General features: G+C 41.7%; 1 protein-coding gene across 2 annotated transcripts; it reads left to right on the top strand.

The window, feature by feature from the left end:
• The first annotated feature begins 2,493 nt into the window (after positions 1 to 2,493).
• LOC128770985 (chemokine-like protein TAFA-5) lies at positions 2,494 to 24,762 on the top strand. Of its 2 annotated transcripts, XM_053886040.1 has the most exons (5): positions 2,494 to 2,921; positions 13,009 to 13,158; positions 20,128 to 20,255; positions 20,571 to 20,643; positions 24,241 to 24,762. In XM_053886040.1, exons 1-4 carry the CDS (start codon positions 2,831 to 2,833, stop codon positions 20,640 to 20,642), a joined length of 441 nt encoding a protein of 146 aa, XP_053742015.1. In that variant the 5' UTR covers positions 2,494 to 2,830; the 3' UTR covers position 20,643; positions 24,241 to 24,762. The 2 variants fall into 2 exon arrangements, with proteins under 2 accessions (XP_053742015.1, XP_053742016.1); XM_053886041.1 differs by lacking the exon at positions 20,571 to 20,643.
• Positions 24,763 to 25,369: the final 607 nt, after the last annotated feature.

Here is a 25,369-nt window from a genome sequence, read left to right as displayed (position 1 = left end):
TGAGGATGGATTCGGATTTCTGAATCCTGGAATTCTTCAAAGGATTCTTCAACATTGGTGTTTGTGACAGTAGCTGCTTGGCTGAGGTTTGCGCTCTCTGAGTGCAGTTCTCGTTCTAAAACTTCTTACGACAAGATTTTCCTATGCATTTCAGGCTCTTAAATGTAAATGTAAAACAAAAATGTAATAATGAAAAACTCAACCTTTACAAAGTAGATGTATGGAGTGTGGAATTTATTTATCTACTTCATGGATGTGCCATTATCGTATATTTTCCGTAGACAGATTAAAAGGTTTTTACTCTGTGCTTCTATTTGGTGCCATTGCAAATGATGCGAAACATTAGCATCCAGAACGGGAGTGTATCCCAGCTAGAAAGGGAGAGGGGCAGGACAGGTTTCCAGTCCATTGCAAGCAGATTGAAGGACTACCTGGAGATTTAAGAATGATCCTTGATTGTTGTCTATTTGACCCTCAAGCAAGCAAACACAGAATTTTCCGATTAAAGAGACACACTCCTCTATGATGAAAAAAACAAAAACTAGAAAATGCTGACCTTAATTTTATTGACGAAAAAAGTCCACGTCAAAAGTGGGTCAGAACTTGTCTCACAATAATAAGGTCACCTCCAAATAAATAACAATAACATCCACATTTTCAACACAGTTTGTTGTGGAAGAGATGGCAAAGGTTTGGCGCTGCTCAGGAGCTCCATGAGGATTTTTGGTGGCAGCAAAACGTGTTGTGCAGCGGGTTACAGAATCAAACCCAGAATAAGGCATTTGTTTATTGTGAAAAAACAAAATTCTTTTTTTTAAGTATGTCATATTAATTGTAAACCTTAACAAAAATAAGTCAGCATGACTAGGGTCAGTGAAATGCACTGAGTTTTGAGTTTTCAAATAAATATGTTTACAATGAGGTCACAGTACCAGTAACTGTCTTGATCATCCTCCCCTAAAACACCTTTCCTCTTCATTTCCTGCTCTACTCCACCCTCATTGGTTGGGTCCATCTTCCTGTTCTACCTGGTGCTTCCTTTTCAAGCAAGTGGTTGATGCAATGAAAAGCAAAATGAATCCCCGACCAACTTGTTTTCTACCTACTGCCACATGGCTCATTATAGAAGGTGCCCACTGGTCGTAGGTTATCATTTGATGTACAGATGTTCAAGCTAATACTGATCATACTGGTTACAGTATTTGAAGATGGACCTTCCCTACAAGCAATACTGACTGCGGATCCACTTTGAACCAAGTGTGGGTAATAAACAATGGTACAGAGATTTAGGAAGAAAAAAAAATGTTATTTATACCTGTTGAATGTTCAAGTCAACTGTGCACCTGACATTCTTACACTGAAACCCCAAGGTGGGATGTGGATTCAGGGAGGGAAGAGTAGGGCTGATCAAACACACACACACACACGGGTATAGAGTCAGTAGCCAGACCAGCATGGCATTATTAAAGAGAATATTTGAGCATTCACAGCAAAACAAACAGAGACAGACGCCAGCCTTGGTTTGAGGACTATTGGTGTGCAATCTATGATCAATCATTTTTCAGAGAGAAAAATTCTTGATTTTGCCTCATTTATTTGTTTTTTTTTGATGATGCATTTCAATGTTGCTCCATTTGGCTGGAAAGATAATTTTTGTCCCTGTCATTTATTTTTAATGGGTGCGTTGCATAAACACTAACTGGCACTAAATCTCTTCTGTCTGCAGTGTTTGGGTTGTTTTCTTGTTGTTTTAGCTACGGCAGGAAGAAAAACTCAATGTATTAATGTTTGTTTTAGTCTCATCTAACACACTGGAAATACCTTTGGCATTTGTGTGTCCATCATATAACATGGCTTCATTACTCTTACATTGCATACAGCCCATACTTCTTCATACGCTTCACAGAGATTGAAAAGGCGCAGAGTGAAGAACAGATCTGACATTCCCTCTTATTCCTGACTGGCCGCTCGTGAACATGGATCTGAGGCTCTACCACATATTCTGCTTCCTTGTCACCAGAATGAACAAACATGTCTTGTTTGCACTGTAACTAACTTATTATCATATCACCTCACTTGTGTGGTACCATCTTTCTCTCTGTTTTTGGTGCCATTATTCGTCAATACAAGGTGTAATGGGTTCCTTATATCTCACATTTTCCCGTCTGATCGCGTCTTAAAGAACTCATCCCAACAGAATGAGGTCCGAGTTGACTTTCTGGTGCCATCCAGGGTTCTTGATGTCCACCATGAAGTGGTCGATTCAGGCATGATCAAATTGCTAATAACTTTCAAGTCAGATAAATATCTGAGGCTCAAAAGATGAATAAAGAAGGGGGGAGTTGAGTGACGGAGAAAAGACGGAGATGAAGAAGAGAGAGAGAGGATGAAGAGGATGAAGAGGAAGAAGGGGGGAGTGGAGTCTCTGCAGTTGCGAGCTTCGCTCTTTCATGCAGCAGCCGCTCTCCCTTCCTCTCACGCTCTCATGTCGGACTGATCTGGGGATTGGACCCGACCACCGTCTTCATGTCCCTTAAGCAGCGTTCAATAGGTTTGGTGTCGGTTCTGACAAGACCTGGTGGTGGAATGAGTGAGAAGCCGGAACGTCAGTAACATCAAACTTTCATTCTGATTCTGTTGCGCCCTGGAAAAGCGGATCCCGACGGAAGCCCGAACCATCCACCGACGCTCACCAGGACAGCACTCCCGGGATGCCACCCGCTCCCCGCCGCCCTCCGTATCTGGGTCGGGTCAGGACCGACCCAGCGCAGTGAGGAGGCTGCAGACTCTACATCCGTAGTCCGGACTTGTTGGCGTGCTCCTGCCCCTCATGCACTTCCTCCGGCTTGTCCGGGCTCTGACAGCCGCGGCGTGCTGCTTCCTCCTGCTGCTGCTGACCCACCAGCAGATCATCAGAGAAGGTACGTGCTGACCCTCCTCGCTGCTTCCTTTATTTTAACTTTGGCTCCTACTATTAGTCCACTGGTGACTTTAGAATGTGGCGTGATGACGGATGAAGCGCCACTGGGCTTGTGCGCGCACCCGGCGCAGAGGCGCTGCTGGCGGCTTCAAGTCCTGCGAAAGACCGCTGCCTTTTCCCGGAACTCTGGACAGTAAACGAGTGCGAAAATGTGTAATGTGGAGACAAAGATGACGATGTTGTAGTGCAAGTGAGGAGCAGTTGCATGTATGTTATTTATGTCAGCGACAAGGAAGCATCATTTTCAATTACATTCCATCTACATACGCAGCTTATGCGAATTAAAACAAACCAGTGGCTGCAGGAGCGAGTTATACTACCATTTATAAAAAAAAAAAAAAGGATTATAGTTGATAGCATCTTAGAGTTATTGGACGGAAATGTCAAACGTGATATTAATTCACTATAGTGAGTATAGATATAGAATTTCTAGCAGAAAAACTGAAGACAGTGTTTTTTATGACTTCATTTTAGTGTCTGCAATACACTTCTGATATTCACATAATATTCTTGAAAATACAAAATGCAACCTTAGGAGCCATGTTATGGCAACACATTTCCGTTATGAAATTAAACACACTGTCTTGCAAACGTTAAGCCAGTGGTGTTTAAGAGACTTGGATATACAAACCTGAAAAAAATCAAAATCCAGTTTGGGGGGTAACTACGACACAACATGAAACACTACACAGGTTGATATTGAGTGACCAGTAGGTCAGATGAGTTGCCTGGTGGAAAACCCTCTCAGTGCGAGAATGACTTCACTGAATCGTAAGACTATTTAAAAAAAGGTGCTGCATTGAATTGCTTTTCACCATGTCTCTTGATCAGCTGTGCAAGGGGACAGTGGCTGTTTGCTTTACAAAACTGCTCTATTTTGATGCGTGTAAATTTCAGGTAAACAGCGAAATGAAATAGTTTTTTGTAATACATGAAGAAACTGCTGAAATCACACTGATGTCGTGTGTGGACTCCATCTGGCGGTCCTTCTTTTCAAAGAGCAGCCCATCTGCACTTGAATAAAGTCAAGTAAAATGAATAAAGAAGAAGAAAAAAAAAAAGTTCCTTGATGGAACATTTACCATTAATGCAGCACGTTTAATTCATCATCTTGCTAAAATGTGTGGCAGTTAAATCATATATTCTCAAACAACTGACCCGCTCAAAGAAAAAGTTCAAATGTAATTACCGCCTCTGTATTACTTGAGATCCTACATGAAAAGAAGCCCTCAACTTTCTTTTTTTCCAATTCCTAATGACATAGCAGAAGATTCATGATTCATTCGTCAGGCTTTGACAGCACCTTTTGAATAATTCTTTTCCCAAAATAGTGTCATCAGTCACAGCAGCAATAGTTCCTTGTGAGGATGTAGGAATGTGGAGCACATTATTTAAATGTTTAAGTTACATTCGCATACAAAAAAAACAGGGTTTTATAGGATCCAAACTCACTGAGTGGAGAACGTTTACTTTAGTGACTCTTCAATGACATATTGAAATGTTATTCATAATGATACAAGCAAACTGCGCCCTACATGGATTCAGTAGCCTTCTTTGTCGCGGGCTGTTTGGCCACCTGACAAACAGCCCTCCGTCAGTGTGTATAAGTAACAAGGTCTTCACTCTCACCCCCCTGAGCACGGCCTGCCCTCTGGGCTGCGTCCTGCTAATCGCTCTAATGACTCAGGACTGTTGTGCCAGGTCCTCGACGATAAACATTGTGAAGGTTGTGACTTCAATCCATCCACGCTAACTATGACGAGAAACAAGGTGAAACCTTAAGTGGACCTGTGGTGGAGCCCTGAAAAAGAGGGGAGTCAAGAAGAACTACATTTTTTCTTGTGGTGGTTTAGGACTTTTGAGGTTGACATCAGGGTACAGCATCTCTATGCACCTCGCGCCTTGGAATCCCATTCTTTCAAACTGTCGACAGAACACATAGTGACCTCCGTTTTGTCTCTGGGATGGTGATTCCTTCCATCCAGGACAGAGAAACTCAGGCCCTTTGTTGAGTTTCCATGGTGCAGCGTTCGATGCAGAACAGCAAGGCTTAACAATTGCTTTTTCTCTGTCAGCCACTTTGACTTTTAGACATACACCGGTGGACATATCAGAAGGATATCTTTATTCTTGTGAGATAAACAGACAAGGATCCTTGGGGTCAGAGGAGGAACGCAGGAGGCAAGAGGTTCAAACTATTTAATAGCAAACCTAATCATCTGAGATTCACCTGCCAGTTCAAGTAATGTAAGGAAAAGGAAATAAGGAAATGGCAGGAAAGCTGGAGAGGTGAGCGGCAAGATCAGAAAGGTTGAGATGAGGAGTCCAAACATGCTGTGTGGTTTATTTGGTGGGACCGTCTGACACCTTCTGACCTTAAATATCTGCTGGAGTCAATGAAAGAACCAAGCTGCCAGCAGTCAGGCTGGAATAGATAGTGGAGGTGGACTTCATCAGACCTGAGGTCTGAAAGCAGGAACATGAGTGACTAGCTTAACACGCTCGTATGATTTTGAATTATGAAATACAATGAAAGGGCACGGCAAAAACGGCTGCCTACAATAGCAACTGTTGTTCACCAAACAAAAAGTTGTATCCCCTTAAATGATCCTCACGATTTCAACATGGAATTACTTTTATTTTTGTTTGTTTTAATTAGAAGCCATGATTCTCATTTGCCGTGGATAATTGACTATTTACTCAACTGACTGTACTTGCAGCTTCTCAGTGATCTGTCAACAAAATATGGAATTAGTGATAATAGTTTCAAGCGTAACCCCAAACCAAATTATGAGCCTGCAGCAAAGAGCGGAGTAACATGGTTAGTTATGGAGCAAATATCAAGCTCTCGTGTTATGACTTGCAATAAGTCATATTTAATAAGTTGTGTCTTTCTAAATATTAGCTTATAAAAATGGAAACAGATGCCGCACAGCTGATATCATCAACGTCTGTTTGTGACAAACAACAGAAGCATGGAATGAAAAAAACAAACAAAAACTTTCCAGTTCAGAAAAGCTTCTGGAGAAAATACAGGACTGGGTTCATTATTAAATTATTAAAAAGCTCTGCAGAAAAATGACCTCACCCAAGGTCAGAGCCCAGCCAGAGGAGGCAGCCCTGGGTTGCAGGGAAAACTGTTGCATTCAAGTGAATCGGAACGTTCACTCACTCCAGATGGAAAGCCATATTCTGCAATCGCCTCACTGGACAAAGAACGCCGTACCAGAGCCACTCGTAAGTGGGTTGGTGGCTTGTATAGCATGCTGTTTACTCATTTCTGTTATGTTTAAGTAAAATATAACTAGTGGCTAGCAGATTAAGTAAGTTGCTAACCCTAGGTTATGAAGCATTAGAGCAGAGGTGGACATTCATATTTCCACATTATCTGCTGAGACTGTGGCGAGGGGCCAGGAAGACAGGACAGGAGAAAAAGTCTAGAATTTAACCAGATTTTTGTTCTTATATGAATATAAAACAAGAAGAAAATAAGAAATGGAATTAAATGCTATATTTTAATTTTAATATAACATTGTTTTTTATGAATAATTAATCATGGAGGTGGTGAATATCTTGCTCACAGAACTATGGAAACATATGTAAATATAAGATATGTTTTTGGATTATATAACATCAGTTGCATTACACCAGTCTCTCTCAAAAGCTTTCCGATACACTTGAATGCAACAATTTTCAAGTGCCGTTGGAGACCAAACAGCCAATCAAGAACAAGCTTTCTCCGGTCTGCTGTGATTGGTTATCTGCACAAGAGAGATTTTATTTGTGGGAAACTTTTCAAAATATCACTTACTTGCTGAACATCTCCAACTGCTTGTGCTAGTGTCTAACTCAGAAATAACGCTGGAAATGACTGTATCAGGTATCAGATTTGCGATCCATAAGCCAATTTCACTTTGCGTGATGTGCTGTCTTTTTTATTTCACAATGGTGCGTTAAGCAGCAAAATAACAGAACAGCCTACAGTTTCCTAAATTTCAAGGCCATTGGCTAGTGCTATTTGAAATGATCCAAACAGGCGAATTATGACGACACAGATCCTTTGTCTGTTCAGCTCAATTCACACAATCCACATTATACTGCCCTCTTTTGCCGTTGTCTTTTGTGAGTTTGTGTAGTTGGAAACTTTGGAAGGAACTCTCGCTGTGGCAGGAAGGGTCGTCCCTTTGTTCTTCATCTGAACAAGTTGCTGCCATAGGGTTTCAGTCACTCTGTGACTAGCCACGTCTTGCAAATATCGAATTGATATTGTTACACTGTGCTCTAGAATATATGTCACACATGAAGCATACTTGTTTTGTGTGTTTAATTATGTCAACGTTTTTGCCATGCTGCACTTTTATTTATGCAGTTTAAAGCTTTACGTTTTAATAAAGTCAACGCAGTTATGCACTACTTCAGTAGAAAATAGAAAACTCACCTTTGCATTTGTTGCAGAATTTAGTGGGTTCTGCCTACTTTGTACGAATCAGGATGCTCTGAACTCGGCTTTGTACGGGAAAATGATGATTACAAGAGAGTTAACCATGTTGCTAAGTTGCTAGCGAGCTCAGCAGAACTTTTTGAAAGATGTGGATGTTGGCAGATGGGCCATGCGTCATCACTTGGATAGACATTCTGTAAGTAAAACCTGACAGTTACCGCGTAGCTGAGGGCAATGGTGGGTTGAAGACTTTACCAGTGGTGGTGAGAGGTCTTCAGAGGGAGGCATGGCAAGACATTTGGAGGAGCCTAACAGCCAAAGTAGAAAAAAGACACAAACCATGCTGTAAGGTCCAGGTTGGAGATAAGATGTTCCCCTGAGGGGAGTCTTGGGGTCTAGTTCAAGAGTGAGGGCGGTGCAGTGGGTGAGACTGACTCGCCGGGGAGATTGACCTGGGAACACCTCTGGATCTCCCCAGAAGTTTGTGCAGCAACAGAAGTCAGAGCCGTTCTGCTTACATTATTAGTAATTTTGATGGAAACTTTTAAACATTCTGTATTTTTCATAGTTATAATGGAGATTTAAAATAGAAAACATTCGGATATATGAGAAAGGCGAGGAGTCAAATGAGAGGCAGAGCATGTTATTGTGAATAAATAAACCATTTTTATTTAGTTTTTCCTCCAGATTAGAAAAGATCAAACAAAAGAGTCCCATCATGTTTTCGAGTGGAGGTGTTTTTGCGCTCATTAGCTGCGCTGGTGTTTGAATTAAAGAGAGTTTTCCTGTCACTCACAGTTAATCATATCTGCCGCACCAAGCCTGAGTCTATCTACATCTAATTCCCGCTGCTCCTGCCTTTATTAATTTGTATTTGTGTCTTTTCCGTCTCATCGGCTTGTTTCTGTTCTTTTCATGTGGTGTTCATGAGTGCGTGCTTGACTTAATGAAGTGGTGGGGATTAATTGGACTGTTCAGGGAGCTATTGTCACTGTGCGCGCAGTAGACAGCTTCCTGTTCAATCAAACGCTTTCCAGGCTCCAAATGAGCTGCAGGAAGTGGGTGGGACGCCGATGAACGTGGTTGTCTCCCACCGATATATGAATTGTAAGGACACAAAGAAAGTCTTGTCCTCAAGCTGATTCTTTGACTGGTCGTGGTGGAGGCCCGGCTTGCAGTGTATCAATGTGAAGGCTCGCACAACGGCGGGTTATTGCTTTCAAAGCAGCTCCTGCAGCATGTGGCGCTCATTTTAGACGTTTAAACGCGCACAGAATGTCTTTTTTTGAACAAGTGCTGCTGTTTTTCAAGGCAGTCGATTCTTTAAAATGTTGTGTTTTTGCTCCAACTCAGTGGTATCTGCACAAGAGTGGACCATCCGTCCACACGCATCAAATGTTTTCAGTTACAGTTGCTACTATTAAAGAACAATGGTGCCATCGCCCTGTTTCTTGCGTATTTCAAGATGAAAATCGCCACTGACTACAGAGTAGAGGTCAGTCTGCAAGCTGTAAATGATTGTCGCGAACGACGCGGACATGCTATAGCAGTTGAGAAGCTAGCTCAACAGAGACGCCAGTCACACAGACAACCTCGGATCAACCAGACTTGAGACGACTGCTGCTTAGGGTGAAACGGTTTTGGGATCATTCAATTGCAATTGAATTGCAGTTTCTTTTGACAATATTGTTTGCTACATTATTCGCTAAACATAAGCAGTAAATCATTCTGAAATATGACCCACACTAAATCCGATCTGATTTTCCTGTAAGCAAGGCCTCCACCTCTTATGATGAACAAAGATGAAATGCTAACCACATTGATATGAATAAATACCTTTATTTAACTATTGAACAGTAAATAGAAAAACCAAATCACTCTACAATATTGACTTTGAGCCTTGTACTGTGAACATGAAGAACGTTGAATCGGACTTGTCTCCAGAAAGAGTTTTATTTAAAGCGTTCACGGAGTAGCACATGCCATCCCCCATCCCTTCTTGCCATCCCCTTTATACATGTTCACACCCATCACAGTTCAAAGTATCACATACCCCACTGCACTCAGTTGGAACAATGAACAGTCAGAAGGTACTTGGAAAAACACTGAATGGTGAGTTAAGGAAAGCAGTTGAGGAAAGCAAGCAACGGAGCCGGCCACACTTGATGCTTGAAGATGATGAAATAAAGAGCAGACATGGGAGACATGGGTCGGACAGTCCAGACAATCGCTGACTGTTGTTGAACTGCTCCTGCTTGGTCAGCAGTCGGTGCTGCCACTGCAGCGCCTTTGTGGATGGTGCAGTGGGTTGCCAGGTTTCTGGTAGAGTGGGTTGCCAGGCTTTCTCCTGCTGTTCAGCTCCCTGGAACACTTCACATCATCACAGCCTTTACAATTGGAAAACCTATTCTATTGCATCACAATGTTAATTTAAAGGCCTAATTTGAAACATAAAAACAGACTATTTTATAGGCTAAACTCCATCAATTCAGGTAATCAGAACAGAGTTATAATGTATTGTTTGTTCTCCGCTGGACCATCATTTCCTTCCTGTCTCGTTCGGAACCTGGACGTCCGCAGGTCCTTGACAAAAGGTCACAACTTTTGTTCATTTTGGCTTGCTTTAATCATGTTTCCAGGTAGCACGCTGCTCACTCATCCTCTGGCGGCATGCTGTGCTCAGGATGACAGTAACGAGGATGTGTGTGTTTGGACTCAGTGTGTTGCAACAGCCAGAGTGTTTGAGAAGGCGGATGATGAGCTGCAGCTAATGAGCCAACAGAGTTGCTGCCGCTGTTTTCTTAGGGAAACCTGTTTATGAGGCGAACATTTAAATGCAGACTGAATCCCAAACACAGCGGCACGGTCCGCTGCCTTTCACCGTGCTGCTGTGGGGGTTCTGGATAAATTAAGCGGAAAGTTGAGCTCGTTTGAAAAAAAAAAAAAAAAAGAGAAAAAAGCTTGAGTAAAATTTGATTTGTGTTTGTCCTTTCCCATCTGCTGACCTTTTTAACTTGACGTGAGGTCAGTGTGAGCTGGAGCTTCATTTGTCCGCAGTTTATCGTTTGTGGTGTGAAAGTGCTGACTCAGGTGAACCGGCGCGTTCACGGAGGGGAGGCGGAGGTGATAACCTTCATCACAGAGATGAGAGAAGTTATTATCTTCCATGTCGCCGGCAGGCAAAGAAGACTGGGAGCGTCCAGTCAGTCGAGGCGCGGCGGCCGTGTTCGTTCAGGGTGTCAGGTGTAATTACCAGCTCCATTAAAAGTGCATGGAAGCTGTGGATGCTCAAAGCAAACGCAGATGAACTTCACAAAATCTCCTTGGTATTTAGCATGAAGCGTCTTTGTCTGTGACAAACAAGGTAACATGGATTAGTGTGACAAATTATTCTGCAAATTACAGAATTAAAAATGGTTGGGCTGGCACCAATATACCGTTGGAAATAGCGGCCGAACAGCAACCCATAATGTCTAACAATCAGAATCAGAATCAGAATCAGAATCATATTTATTGCCATGGTCAGTGGGGAGCCCACTAACTAGGAAAGTGTTTTGGAATAACGTGCAGTCAAAAAGTAAACAAAATAAAATAACATAAAATAAAAAAAACAACAATGCTGTTCACGAATTCAACAGTCTGACGGCCGAGGGGAAGAAGCTGTTCCTGTGACGGGAGGTTCTGGTCTGAATGGACCGTAGCCTCCTGCCAGAGGGAAGAGGAACAAACAGTCCATGTCCAGGGTGAGAAGGGTCGGCTCTGATCCGACCTGCACATCTCTGGGTCCTGGAGACATACAGGTCCTGAAGAGGTGGCAGGCTGCAACCGATCACCTTCTCAGCAGAACGTACGATGATCGTAACAATATCCCAACCAAGATGGCAGAACATGGAGGTGGAAGAAAGAAAGAAGCAGGATGCTCCGAGTGATAAATCGAAAACGTGTGGGGGTCGGAATTGATAAGATTTGAATGATTCTGAGTCCATTATTGATACTGCTTAATGATTTGGCTCCATAGCGATTCTGTTATTGATTCTCAATGGGAAAAGAATAAAAGAGAAACAGGTCCATTAGTATCAATAGATTTGGGTTTTTGATGTTAACAAGTTCATTTACGAATGTACTTACACAAAACTGCGTAACGATAGTCAGATAGTCAGACTCAATTCAGGCTGTGAACCGTGATAAAGAAAACTTTTTGAGCGGTTTACTTTTCAAGGAAACCTGCGAAACTGTCCTTAAAAGTTCTAGATGCTCTGAGTGTATTTCGCATCAGTGAAACAAGAGTATGTGTCTCGTGCGTGGTTCGTGTGCTTGCACCAGATGTCAAACCTCCAGGTCTGAACTATTAACCCTGCGAAGCCTGAACCATGATAGACAGCTCCAGTTCTGTAAAGCGGTGGTCTTTGTTGGTCCCATGTACATATATGTATAGTATTCAATATATCTTTTCATCATCAAGGTCTCATTTAATAGATAATCCAGTCATGACTTGACGTGGGTGACGTTTTTAAAAACTAATCTCCTCTTACAACAACAACACAGGACACGCTAGCTGTTAGCTTGAGGGTGTCCAGCATCACAGATCCAACACAGACATATACTCTCATTATACCATGCTGTCGGCGGGGTTGGCCATCGCATCAACTTTGGAAACAAAACAAAGGCACACTTTAGAACACTTTCTGATCTGTCGCTGCTGGAGCTCCTCTGTAACAGTGATCAGCTGCAGGCACAGGTGGAAACACTGCGCTGTGAACACGCAGCGACAACAGCGAGTGTAGGAACTGACAAGGAACTGAGGAAAGGAGGATTCCAGAGAATTGGACCATTTCTTCCCAGTTCTGAATAGCAACCCGGGTCTCGATGCCCTAGTCAACGCAGGTAGATACTGGAGAGATGCCAAACCAAACCAGAAGTGTTTCCCAAACCTGTGCATAAAATGAAGTGGAAACATTGCAACAAGCAGAAAGCACAAGTCACAACATGGATGTGGGAATGAATGTGTGAAATTTACATCTCGTGTCATCAATTGTGTCTCATCTTGTCATCAATTTGATAAATATCTTAACTCCCACTTCTATTTCTCTGTCGAATTGCTTCCTGACTGACTCCATTCTGTTCCTTGTCACAGTTCAAGCCGGGAGCAATCGGCTCTCCCCACACGCATAAAGGTTTTTGCTCATAAATATTGATGTTTAGCATTTACAATTGACTGTTTTGAGAGCCGATTATCGGCACAAATTCACTCTTTACACACTCCACATCGACTGGTTATCTTTTATTGTATAGGAGTCAATGTACTCTGCCGTGGCCCCCTTTACCTTTCTTTAAATTATGAATTATATCAATGTCAATCCTGTTCAATTTTTCTTTCTGACAATATGAATCTTCTAACAATAAATATTTGACATGCATTGTCTGCTTCAGTATCCCGAAGCCAAACCCCTGTATCAAGCGGTAGATCAACAGGTTGGAGTCAAACTTTCACATTCAACTATCAGTCTACAGGCTCCTCTCGCTGTGTAGCGTGAATGCTTTCCATGTTTCAACTCATGTCATCTCTGAATATAATGTTCTTCTTCAGGTCAGCTGCTGGCAGGAACTTGTGAGATTGTCACTCTGGACCGGGACAGCAGTCAGCCCAGGAGAACAATCGCCCGACAGACGGCCCGCTGTGCCTGCAGGAAGGGACAGATAGCCGGCACCACGGGAGGAAGGCCGGCCTGTGTTGACGGTAGGTGATCATGAAGGGAGTCAGTTAGATGGTTCTTCCTGGTTGGCAACATCAAACCTAAACAGATGCAGGAAAAATAAATTGTTTCTAATTTGTGTTTCACTCTGGACTGTTGAAGAATGAGTTATGTGCTATTTCCACCAATGACAAAAAAAATAAAAATCTGAACATCATGGTGACTGTATTCACATTGAAATGGAATAGTCAGCAAGTGTGCGGTGGATTTCTGCATGCCACTTCACCTTGCATCTTTAAAAAAAGTGACATCCATTGGATTTCTATACTTCTATATGGCAGAGCTCTAACAGCCTTCGATTTCCCAATGTACCCATGTGTTACTGATTTCACCTCCACCTTGACTTTTACAGAATAATAATTCACACTGTCTTCCATGTACAAGTAAGAGAAAGTGTTTTCATGTTTACTTCCAACAACAACAAGGATGGGGTGTGAATATTTGTGACGGAGATTATTCTAGATCAACAGCATGGGAGAGAAAGCTTTACCAGTTCAAGATGGACTCAACCTTGAGGCATTGCTGTTACAGTGTTATAGTTTCCTTTCAGTGTGGAGTTTGTATGTTCTCTCATGCTTTCATGGGTTTCCTCTCGGTGCTCAAGTTTCCTCCCACTGTCCAGAGAGATAGAGGTTGAATGATGATGGATCAGCCTTCTGTATGGCATGTCCCCCTCTCCATGAGAATACATGACAGGAAATGATAGGATACATTAGCAAGGACAGTGCAGTTAACTTTTGGTTAAATGTTAAAATAAGCCTTGAATCTCAAATTTAAGCATCACACTTTTTATTTATGTAAAATAAGATTAATCATCATTATGTATGTGCCTCACACTGGACAGTTTCCCTGTTGTCCTGATCATCAAAGGCAGGCAACGGGTGTAACTGTTGGGTATCAAAGTGTCATGAAGTGGAAGTTGCTTAGTGTTCCTAAATCAATGTAATCTGTTTTGAGCATATTCGCCTCTGTGAGGTTAGACTCATTGAACCAGGTGATGAGAATGCAGTCAGAACAGAAATGTGGGATGATCTCGAGCTGTCATATTCCACCCAATGTATCTCGATTGCTTCTGACAAGGTAATGGAACTTTGGTGTCGGGAGACGTTCCTCGTTTCTTCTTTGACTAAAACGACTTTTAACTGGGAGTCTTTGATTTCCGGAGGAAGTGGCTGCTCTTTTAATAATATAAAATTATGATAAAAGCAGAACAAGAGCTTTTCTTCTGTCACAATATGTTTCAAAGACAGTCCCGCTTTGAAAGATGTTTACGGTGACTGAGCAAGGCGACAGCGGAGGGCAATGAGATCACAATGAATTCTTAGACTTTTGTACTACTTAAAAAGCTCTTCACCGCGAACGTGAGGATGGAAAAGAGAGACAGACAATGCTAAGAATGGAAACTTTGAATGAGGTCTTTGATTGTGTACTGATGCCCAAAATAAAAGACTAGCAAAATGGGCATTGAAATTAAAAACATGCTCCTCAAGAACAATTTAGAACGCATTTCCTGTGAGTCCGTGCTCACCACCACTTTCCAGATCATGTGACACTACAGCTGGAAGTGTAGCCTGAAAACGTCTATAACTGAGGCTTTTGAAACTTGTTCTTCAGTGGTCAAGCTTTAACTCAAAAATCCAACGATGCCAAGTATATGTGGAATGATTTAGTTTTGTCAACCAACTGAATTAGTTTTAAATAATTATGATTAAATATAATTAATTTACAATCCATTTTAGAGGAACAAAGTTGAGCAATGGCCACTTATTATTTACAAAAAGAGCCTCCAACTGGTATCAGATTATTCTTGTAGTGAAGTGGGCACGAGGCAGAAATATTTGTAAAACTCTCTTCATATATAATACATTACAATTCTAATAAATAATACATCTTGAAAGTTGCACCACCCAGAAGTTGAACTTTAAAATGGTAGATGTGAGAACACCTTGACTCTAGACAAAGAGCGAGAACACGAGAAAATCCACTGGATCCAAACAGTATTCATTTCATGCTGCGTTTGTTTGCCCCAGTCTATAGCACTGAATCACATGTTGCTTTGCAAATGTGTACATCACCATTTCTGCTTTCATTATGTTTACCAGGGGAAACAAAGTGTTCTTGTGTGCAGAGATTATGTCAATAGGTATCTAACCAAATGTTAGCTGGTCTGTGAAAGCCAGAACGCCCATTTATGGCTGCAGTTGGATGTTATTGCCTTCAGTAGCTGGGTGTCCACTACTTTTGGAAATGTACCAAATCTAGCGCAAAAAATAGTTGCCACCCCAGAATAAAAAACAAATCTTTCAAATATGGCGAAAAAGTTTTTACACTTTTAAGAAGAGGTTTCACTACTGAACTTAGAAGTGGAACGCAAACAGTCCCAGAAATCTCTTAGTTGTGGCCGTAGCCCTTCATACGGCGTTGTCGCTGATCTCTCAACCTCTCAACCATCTCAAACTGTCCTGGCAACTGCGTATTAATGTATTTTCAACAGTTGCAACACAGATCAGGATTTGGCCATCCGTGTGGTGGCCTGAGATTACCCAGCCCAAAACCACTTTTAATGGAAACAAATTCAAGCACAACTTATTTATTGAAATTATTATTTGAAAACAAATATTTTTTTGGAATTTCATTTTTCTCTGGTGTTTTAGCTTCTTTCTATCTTTCTTATTTTTTTTTGGCTCTCAGTTGCTTAAGTCAAAAAGCGAAAAGAGGTATTTGGTAATTCCAGGTATTTGATACACGATTTTGATGTCAAAAATTCAACTTGAGTGTAACCCACTCACATACTTAGAATATGTCTAACTGTTTGAAGAAGAAATTCTCAGCCGTTTTGGCCTAAGTTATTTTCCATGTCTTATTTCATGTAAAGAGAACAGTGAGAACCAAACCACCACCCATTGTGGTGTGTGCTCCAGCTTCTGTTGTTGTCCTCTCCGTTGACTCCTAATGCATGACGCAGTGAAAAGTAGATTCCCCTGCTGATGAAGTGACTTGGGGAAGAAGAGAGTACCTGTTCAGAGAGTGTGGCTGATGAATAGCAGCTGTGGAAGATGTGAAAGAGGACAACGAGATTTCCACATGAAAAGGAGCCTCGGAAAATGTGGGACTGTTGTTTGGGGAGGGAAGTTTTAAAATACACAGTATAAGCAATGCTTCCAGAAAAACCCCAATTCCACTGGGGATTCAAAGGTTCTGTGGTTATTTGAAGCCAAACACGAGGCGTGCACTTGAAGAAAGCAAGGATTGGGAACATAGGAGTTGGCCGCAACATTGTAATGGACTGGATTATTTGGGAGAATACATTTTAAACACTGACCCCTCAATTTGAGTTGATTCTGTTTGGAATGATTTGATGTTTTATCTCTCACTCACTGGAAGAAAAGATCAAAGCCCTGCTGCACCATCACCCGAGTGGAAGGCCAAACAAAAAACCAGGCAAGAATAGTAAGATGCAGCAAAAATGTCCTTGACAACTAAGAGACAAAGTTCTTCAGCAGTCCTTTATTGTTTTTATCCTCTTCCATCTGTTGTTTTTTTGCTTCATTTCCTTTACTTTCTTCCTCCACCGTCGTCTCCAGGGACAGAGCCGCTTCGCTTGTGCTGGACGTTGTCGTTGATAGATGAAGCGATTAGAAAAGAGCCTCCTCCATTTTTTTTTGGATAAATGATGCACAGAGTGTTGCCGATCGCAGCATTGTGGTTGTTTATTAATGGTGATGCAGCACTCGCAGGTGTTTGTTGATACCTGAAATTAATCCACAATATTAATCTGCTCACCCATTTACTGACACGTTTGGGTTATTACGACAGAAGGCCATCATGAATGATCCAATGATCATGTCTTAAAATAAAGAAGCAAATAAATGAAGCAAGATTCGGTCAAAAGATTTAAGGCAAAGTGAATATTGCTTTATAACTGGTTATCTTCTGGCATAAAAATCCTTGAAAACAAATCCTGGATCCAGACGGTGATCCGGATCACTCCCAATGTGAATCATTTGTTCCTTATCCCTTCACACGTATTTCCTGAAAAGTTACATTTAAATTCATCCAAAACCTGTCAAGTTATTTTGAGCACAGACAAACAAACCAACAGCGTCAATAACATAATCTCCTAGGTGGAGATAATGAACATCAAACCAGCAACTCTAAACAATTTCGCTTCCACACCCTGTTGGGCCCAGGAGTCAAACAAGGGCCCATAAAGTTGAGCTACTACACCTGTGCTGACTCGACAAAAAAAACGTTTTTGTGAGTTTCGCTCTCTACCAACAAAGTAAAGTCCTGCAACAAACTTTATTATGTTTTGGGAAACAAGTTTTTTCAGTTGACGCCTGAAGAAACGAGAAGCACTCGCAAAACAAAACCTGGACTGAGCCATCACAATAGCTGACAATGAGCTGAAGTGGAAGCAAATCCTCAAACTTTCAATCGTGTCTTGAAACTTGGGACTAGCTGAGATCACTTTATGGCTTTGCCCACACAGAGCTTATGTTTGTTCTCACTTAAATTTGACACTCAAGCATAATATAAACATCTCTCAAGTCTGTTAAAGTGCAACAAAACATATCGGTATGAAGTTACCTGAGGCACATGTTACCATAGCAACTTCATAGCCTTCAAAGTCACAGCAACGCAATGACCTGTGGATCTACGAACCTTGTTTTCAGCTTCTGAATCGGAACACCTGTCCTCACGAGTCAAATGTTTTTGGACTGTTGCAGTGCGTGAGAGGAAACTCAGCCTACTCAGCTACTGTGCTCCCTCCTCTATATCACCTTGTTGAACAAGTACTTGCTAGATGTTGACTGACAAGGTGCTTCAGCATTTGCATTAGATTACTGCCTATATCATCAAAGGCTCCATATGGAGAAGTCAATCTGTGACCTTTTTAAAGTTTTCTGTTCATAGCGAGGAGCGTTTTGTTCTCCGCCGTGTTGGCTCCCGCGGGAACATACATTCAGCTAATTGGTATCAGATGAATCTCCTGAAGGTAGATTGTTTCTGTGAGTCCTTTGGTGTGGCCATTGATGTTAGCATCATGCTTCAGATGCATGGAGTCCACTGGGGAACATAATCCAGAGGGAAAAGATCACAGAGGTGACTGGGAGCTATCTGTAAGGTCTAATCCACACTGAAAAGAATACATCTGTGTAATTAGATTTTCATTAAATCATTCATGGACTGGCTCAGCGATGACATGTCAAACTCTGGAACGTCCATGAGGTGAAGAAGTCAACAGGTGGACAGCTGTCTGCTGAAGCACAAGAGCCTGGTGGGGTTGCAGCGGAGAGCAAAGAAGAAAAATCCAGTTCAAATTTCCTGCACCATGCTATTTTTGGCGATGACTTTTTTTTGTGATGGGAATGAGAAGAGAAGCAGCTCAGATGATATTCTTCTCTGGAGCAGAGGAAGCTCAGACATCAGAAGGGAGCGATTCGTCTTATTATCTCCACCATTTCTTCCTCTTCGTCCTCCTCATCTCCCCCCCCCTTCATCATCTCTGTGGGCCAATCAGGCGGCTGCTACATGTAAATGAGGGTACGCAAATGTCCTATTTCCTTCAGAAATAGAAGAGTGTAGTGAAGATGAGGTGAGCTCAGTAAACAAATTGGAAATCACATTTTTATTAACTTTATTAAAGTGGAATGTGTCGGATAGCACAATGGAACGGATATGTTTCAGGATGTTGTTTGCGTTGCTCAAGGTTTGATGGAAAAGTCAGATGACATGTCAGAGGAACCGGAAAAGAAACCTTCTGAAATAGCTGAAATATTTTGCAGAGATGCAGAGATGTGATGTTAAAGTACGTATGTTTTGGAATATGATGCGATGGGTTCACTATTATCTCTCAAAACAAGTGTGTATGCTTATTAAATAGCAACAACACAATTGCACCAAATAAACTGCAAGTAAGAAATAAAATCATTTAATAGATGTGGAGACAACAAAACTGGAGAAGCAGCCAGAAAGCACTGACATCCTCCTTTTTTTCATAAACAAACAAAAAAACTATATTGTTGCCCAAAAGTATTTTAGTTTAAATTTAGTTTAGTTTAATATTTTCAATGATTCCTTTGTCCTGATTCGGTGTCGCACCATTTTCCTTGGTAAACACAGACACTCAGAGGAATAACTCTCAGAATTATTGAATATCATTGTTAAGAATAGCTCAACAGTCTGCAGTGATCAGGAGGTGCTGATGGATTCCACCATGGAGGTGTTGAACTGAACCGACTGGGCTGAGGGCAGTGGAAGGTGACATACTTGTACGAAGTGCCTTGTCGATGTCTGCACTTGACAATAACCACGGCTGCGGTGCTCTGGGCAGTGGAGGCGAGAGAAGTTTGGGAGTCCATATTGTTGTTTGAGCTGTAGACAGATTATGATCAACCCTGGATCACTCCACCTCTGACCATGTCCATGTAAAAGAGCAGCTTGGCAGCGTGCTGACCAGAGTAGTACTGCAGTAGCACAAAGCAAAGAGGTGGGAAGAGACAGCTGTGAGCTGGGAGATGTTTCACCTCACCACAGCACCAAGCTTCACTACTTCACTACAACTAGCTCAGTGTGTTAAAACAAAAAATTGACAAACATATCCAACCGCCGTCTTATGTCGACCCTTCGAATTACCTTTTTTTTTTTGTTTCACTTTTCCCCAATTTGACTAGGTGTGTTCCAGTTGTGCCAAGGAGCCCAAATCACTGTTTAAATTGATTTTCTTTAAATTGATTAAACAATGATGGTTTCCATAGAGAAATATGAATGTGTTTTTTTAAAAACATTTTCAATTTCAATGTGTAGTTTGTTATTAAAACAACAACAATGTATATAATGCTCTTCTGTTCTTCCCTTTTCTTCATTTGCTCACCAACCCTTGGTCATGCCCCCCTCCTCCTGACCCACTCTCTCTCTTCCCCCTCTCTTTCCGGTCCTGTCCTCTTCAGTCACTATTGTCAGCAGTCGCCAGTGGTGTCAGATGGCTCCTTGTTTGGAAGATGAAAGTTGTGGTCTCCTGTTCAATCAGTCAGGCTGGACCTGCACGCAACCTGGAGGCCGAGTCAAGACCACGACGGTACGACCTGCACCACATGAAACCCCACTGTCAGATGGTGATGTCATGTGATGGGTCGATGAGGTTTCATGAAACAGTGCCCTGCTTTTCAGTGTCCACCAGATGGCACTGTCTGCTGTAAAATGTTTGGCTTTAAACAACTGATTCAATGAAACCTCACCATCTAGTGGCCTCTGAACATTGGGACACTGTTTTATTGACCCTGCAATATTGTTTCATAATAAATCATCTACCCATCACTAATTTCCAGAGACAATATCACAGTAGACAAATGCATAATTCACATCAACTGGCATCTTATTCTCTTTGTTGCAGAGCGAGGGGTCCAAGTTTGCAATGATGCTCATCAAACCGTGTATCAGTGATTTGCAAGAAACAACACATTGAGGTCCGAAGTAGTGAAACTTGTTTAGTCTATCTATTAGTAAGCAACTTTAGTGTGACACTTCGTTTCTGTCCTAAAACTCTTGGCGTGATGCTCATGTGCCTTTAAAGTCTATTGACATTCATGTGTTTTGAGGGAGGCTGAGTTGTTCAGCTGCCTAGAACTGTTCCCCTTTTCATCCATGGTATGCAACCTCTAAATATTTATTTATTATAATGTTTTATTTACTGCCAAAATTCCAACTTCATTCATTTGACCAAGGAATGCCAGGTGGATCACTTGACCTTTATATAGTTTCACCTCACGCATTCTGGAGCCCAAGCTGACCTTCTCTAAGCCATTCACAACTCCTTCAATAGTACACTGTTGTAAAAAGGCTTTCCATGCCTCCAAATGTAACACGTGTGAAACAGCACTGACCAAAATGTGCTTGACGTGCCAGAAATAATGTGACATTTTACGAAAGAGGCTGTGGGACGCCTGAAATTTGTTCAGGGGCTGCAGATGGTTGCCAGGCTGGAACTCGGAGATGCCTGCTCTGAAGCGTTACAGGTTTTCCCTTTCAGTGTTATGTCTCAGTAAATTACAAAATGCACAGCAGCTGTATGTGCCTTGCTATGGCACAGAGCTTCAGTTGGTGTTGCAATGCCACAACACTGTAGGTGGCCATGGTTCATTTTCTCATTTATACTGTGAGATTTCACCCTCATTGCTCCTGATGGTTCAGCTGGCATTACATTGCTAGCGACTGCCATTTGTGTAGGTGTGTTTCAAATTCATGGAAACACACCTACTTGTGGGGACATCATGGCATTTTTGTTTTGCCGGTCTCCTCAATTTGAGGATTAAAACTTCAGAATATTTATAATAATAATAAATATATAATAATTGAATTTTAATTTGGTAAAATACATACCCTATGTGCTTGTGCGTATGGGCATGTGTTGCCATACTTGCGATTACCAAGTCTTGTCAAGCTACCTTCTTGTGAGGACTTTTTGCTTTGTGAGAACATTTTGGTGGACCTCACAAGTTTTAGACAGTTAAAATGCAAGTATCAGTAGCTTATTAGAGTTGGCTTGTTTTTTATCTTCTTCATATCTATCCTCGTGAGGACTAATTTTGGGGAAGCACCGCCTTGTCGGGCCCTTATGCGTTTGTGGGGCCCTTTGTGCTGGACCCCACGAGGTTAAGCTTCACTTTGAGGAAGACTTTAAGACAGTCCTTCTCAAATAGTAGGGGGGCGTGAAGTGATGCTAGGGGGGCGCATGTGACCCCGGAACATACTCTTTTGCTGAACTAGAATAAAGTGTAATTGCACTTCCAGTCATGATTTTTTTTTAGTTATAGGCAAATTGGTGCTTTAAGTCCTTTCTGTTACAGACAAAAACAGCGTTAATAAAGTTATTCTTTATAGTAAGTTGATCTATATTACTTTCTTTTTTCTTGTTGACAAGGATAGAATGTTATGCAGAGGTGTACTTACAATAATTCTATAGACAAATGATACCATTTACAGAGACAGAGGTGAGTTAGCTGTCTTAAAACAACAAGGTCATATATATGATGTCCGTCACTACATGTGGGAGCATCCTAGCAATATGTAGCACTGTAAACAGTGTGCTTCGCCTCCAGAGCCAGTGTTGCACCCTAGTGAACTGAGAGAGAAGGTGATGCTGAAGGATGGACTCTTGCTGCTAGTTATGTTTGATTTTGTTGTTCCTCTGAACATATTTGACCACGTTCTGTCCCGACAGTCCTGTCATACCAGTTTGCATCAGTTCAGTTTTGCTCTTAGGTATGTGATCACATGACGTGAGAGGCACTGTGTCTGTATTGTGAGAACACTTAATGTTGAGTCTCACCAGGTTGTTGCAACACATTGAACATGACAGTGCACTTGTGTGTTTTGTTTTATATAGACACTTTTTTTTTAATATTTCTTTATTTTTTATTCATTAGCATTTTTATATTATGCAACACATTAAAACTGTTGTCATTCAGTATATGTGTTCACTAAACTTTATTGTTATTTTTTAACATGAGTGTCTAGTATGCTGATAATGTAATTTGAATGTATCGAACCAAAATGATTTCTCATCAAAAACAACAGAGATAACTTTACCCAGTCAAATCTTATTAGCAGCAGCAGGCCAATTGTGCTCAAAAGGGCTTGTGATTTCATTGTTAGTCACGGACGCCATTTTTACAGGCAAGTTTTTGCTCTAACTTTACTGCGAGAGACAGATGGAAAACGAAAAAATCATTGGACCATACTGAGACCAGCACTTCCCAAGGGTTAGATTCCTAAAGAAAATAAGTAAATAAATGTATGAGTGCTTTGAGTGGACAATGGATTTAAATGACCTGTTGCCAGGTCAACTGCGCTTGTCCTGTATCTGCTCAATGGAATGAGTTACTACACTTGACTGTGAACTTTAGAAATGAGGTGCGCTACGATGTCAACTCAATATCTATGAGTGCGTCTGCTGTGACTGTGTGATGCTACTTATGAAACACATTTTCATTCAGTAAAACGAACCTATTTTTAACCTTGAAAGAAGGGTTGACGTCACAGGAGACTGATGTCTTTATGGATGGATTTCTGTGGTGATTTAACAGAATAATCACATCATGTTGCATGAATGACTGAATGAAGGTTCAAGTCATGCATTACTCTGGAAACAGTTTCCTGTTCATCACTTCCTGTTCGCGAGCCCCCTTCCATGCAGCAGCTCATGCAGGTGAAATGGCCACGATGGCATCGGTTTAGCCTGCAGGAATCTCTTTTCCAAGGGGTGGTTTCTCCAGAGCTGCGAGGTCTGTGACCCAGGAGGAGATCAGAGCTGCTGAGTGGAAGCAAAATAAACACTATATAACTTAGCATTGCTATTCCGACGTTTGTGTTAAATTGTGAAGGTGACATCTGGACTCAACAGTTCTATCAAGTCAACTGAAATGAAGACTCCTCATCTCAAAGCTGCAGCAGATACTGGCTGTGAGGTAGCTTTAGTTCAGCTAAAGATGAGGGTCCTCTTTCATCTCCTTCTACATCGATATAAAAACATGTTAAACACAAACGTCTAGCAATAAATCCACTAACGCGATGTGTATTTATTATATTTTAAGTGAGATTACGGAGGATGTCTCTCTGTATATTTCACCGCCTCTGTGAAGCTCTATAAATGTGCCATGCATTTGAATGAAACTGCCTGCGTTGACATGTAATGTGAGCGTGTTTACTCAGCTCTGACAGCTTGTAAACCTTGTCCCTGCCTGCAGACTCATCTCAGTAGATGAACTTGACGATCCTTGTGCAAGCTGTCAATGGAATAATGCTTTTGGACAAGTGTGTTGGTGAGCTGCCACAGGTGTGCAGAGTTAAGAGAGGGGTCAGCACACAACACTGCTGGAAGAAAATGTTGGAGAAAGTTTGACCTCACTCACCAAAGTGGAGTGGAGATCGAGGCCGGAAAGGCTGTGCAGCATTTCACAACAATGTGATGATGATGCCCCAGTGTCTTCTTGGGCCACACAACATTGCTCAAACCAGGAGTCATTGTTGGGGTCTCAACTAACATCAGTCTCTTTGTCCTCCAGGTCTCCTGACAGCAGCATCAAGGACGTACTCTCCCCAGAGGAGGAATGATTTCCATCATCACCACGCAGTGAAGCCCCTCCACCGACAGCGGCTCATCACTGAACACAGATTCCCAAAGAGCTGGAGGCTCAGATGCCAGCTGGAACTGGAATCTCTTTCTGGAGCACATCAGGCGAAACTCGGCAGCTGGATCAATTCTCAATGGAACAAAACTGGTTTTCTCTCCAAAGAAAGGAGCGTTGATGACGCAACGGTTTCAGAAGAGAGAGGCGTTGGACAACGTGACAAACAAATGGCTGGAGAGCAGAACGCTGTATGACTGATGTTCTTGTGTTTCATGTCAATCATAAGACGATGTTTAGAAAGAGATAATCATACAGTGTAGAAACTTTGTGCACTTTTATTCAATGCAAATCAAAATACCAAGTTTAGTTCATCTGTTTTGACATTGTTTACATTAATTTCATGTCCTGTCTGTTAAATCTGAATTGTGGGTTTTGATGCATTACGTTTGAAAAATAATAAAACACCTTTTTTGGGGAGGACTTTGTTTATATTATTGCCTAGACTGAGGATTTTTTTTTTCTTATATAGATTTGTTGGCTTCCAGCGTCCAACTTTGAAAAAGTACAGGACAGATACTGGACAGTTTGCATGAAAAACTGAGAAAAAAAAACTGTTAGCTAGTACTAAAAATCCTTGAGAGTAATTCATTTTGAAGTGTGTGAGTCTGAGTCAAACTCACTGCAGTGATTGTGCAATTTGTTCAGGAGAAGACACCAAGTTATATGTTTCCCACCTGATATTGGAGTGATGAAGCATAAATTGCATCTTAAAACAGTGTTTTATGTCTACATGGAACTTCTTTCCTACATTGACATGAAACTTTTCTCAACAGCTGCAAAGCTGTCTGTCTCTGGTGTGCAGAACAAAGCACCAACAAAATCCAGCCCTGACTAATTATACCAGAACAAAACACTGAAGAAAAAGAATCATCAAGGCTTCCTTTCCATGGCGTCTGTTTGTGTCTGCTCTTTTCAGGGCCACAGCCGTATTGCACAGTTTCAGCGCCGTGCCGGGTGGCTTGACACGCTTGTGTCTCTCTCAACACACCCTGCTGCAAACACG

Source organism: Synchiropus splendidus, chromosome 14, assembly GCF_027744825.2.
Source record: "Synchiropus splendidus isolate RoL2022-P1 chromosome 14, RoL_Sspl_1.0, whole genome shotgun sequence".
Classification (NCBI taxonomy): domain Eukaryota; kingdom Metazoa; phylum Chordata; class Actinopteri; order Syngnathiformes; family Callionymidae; genus Synchiropus; species Synchiropus splendidus.
The sequence above is the reverse complement of the archived record's forward strand: the minus strand, read 5'-3'. Positions and strand labels throughout refer to the sequence as shown.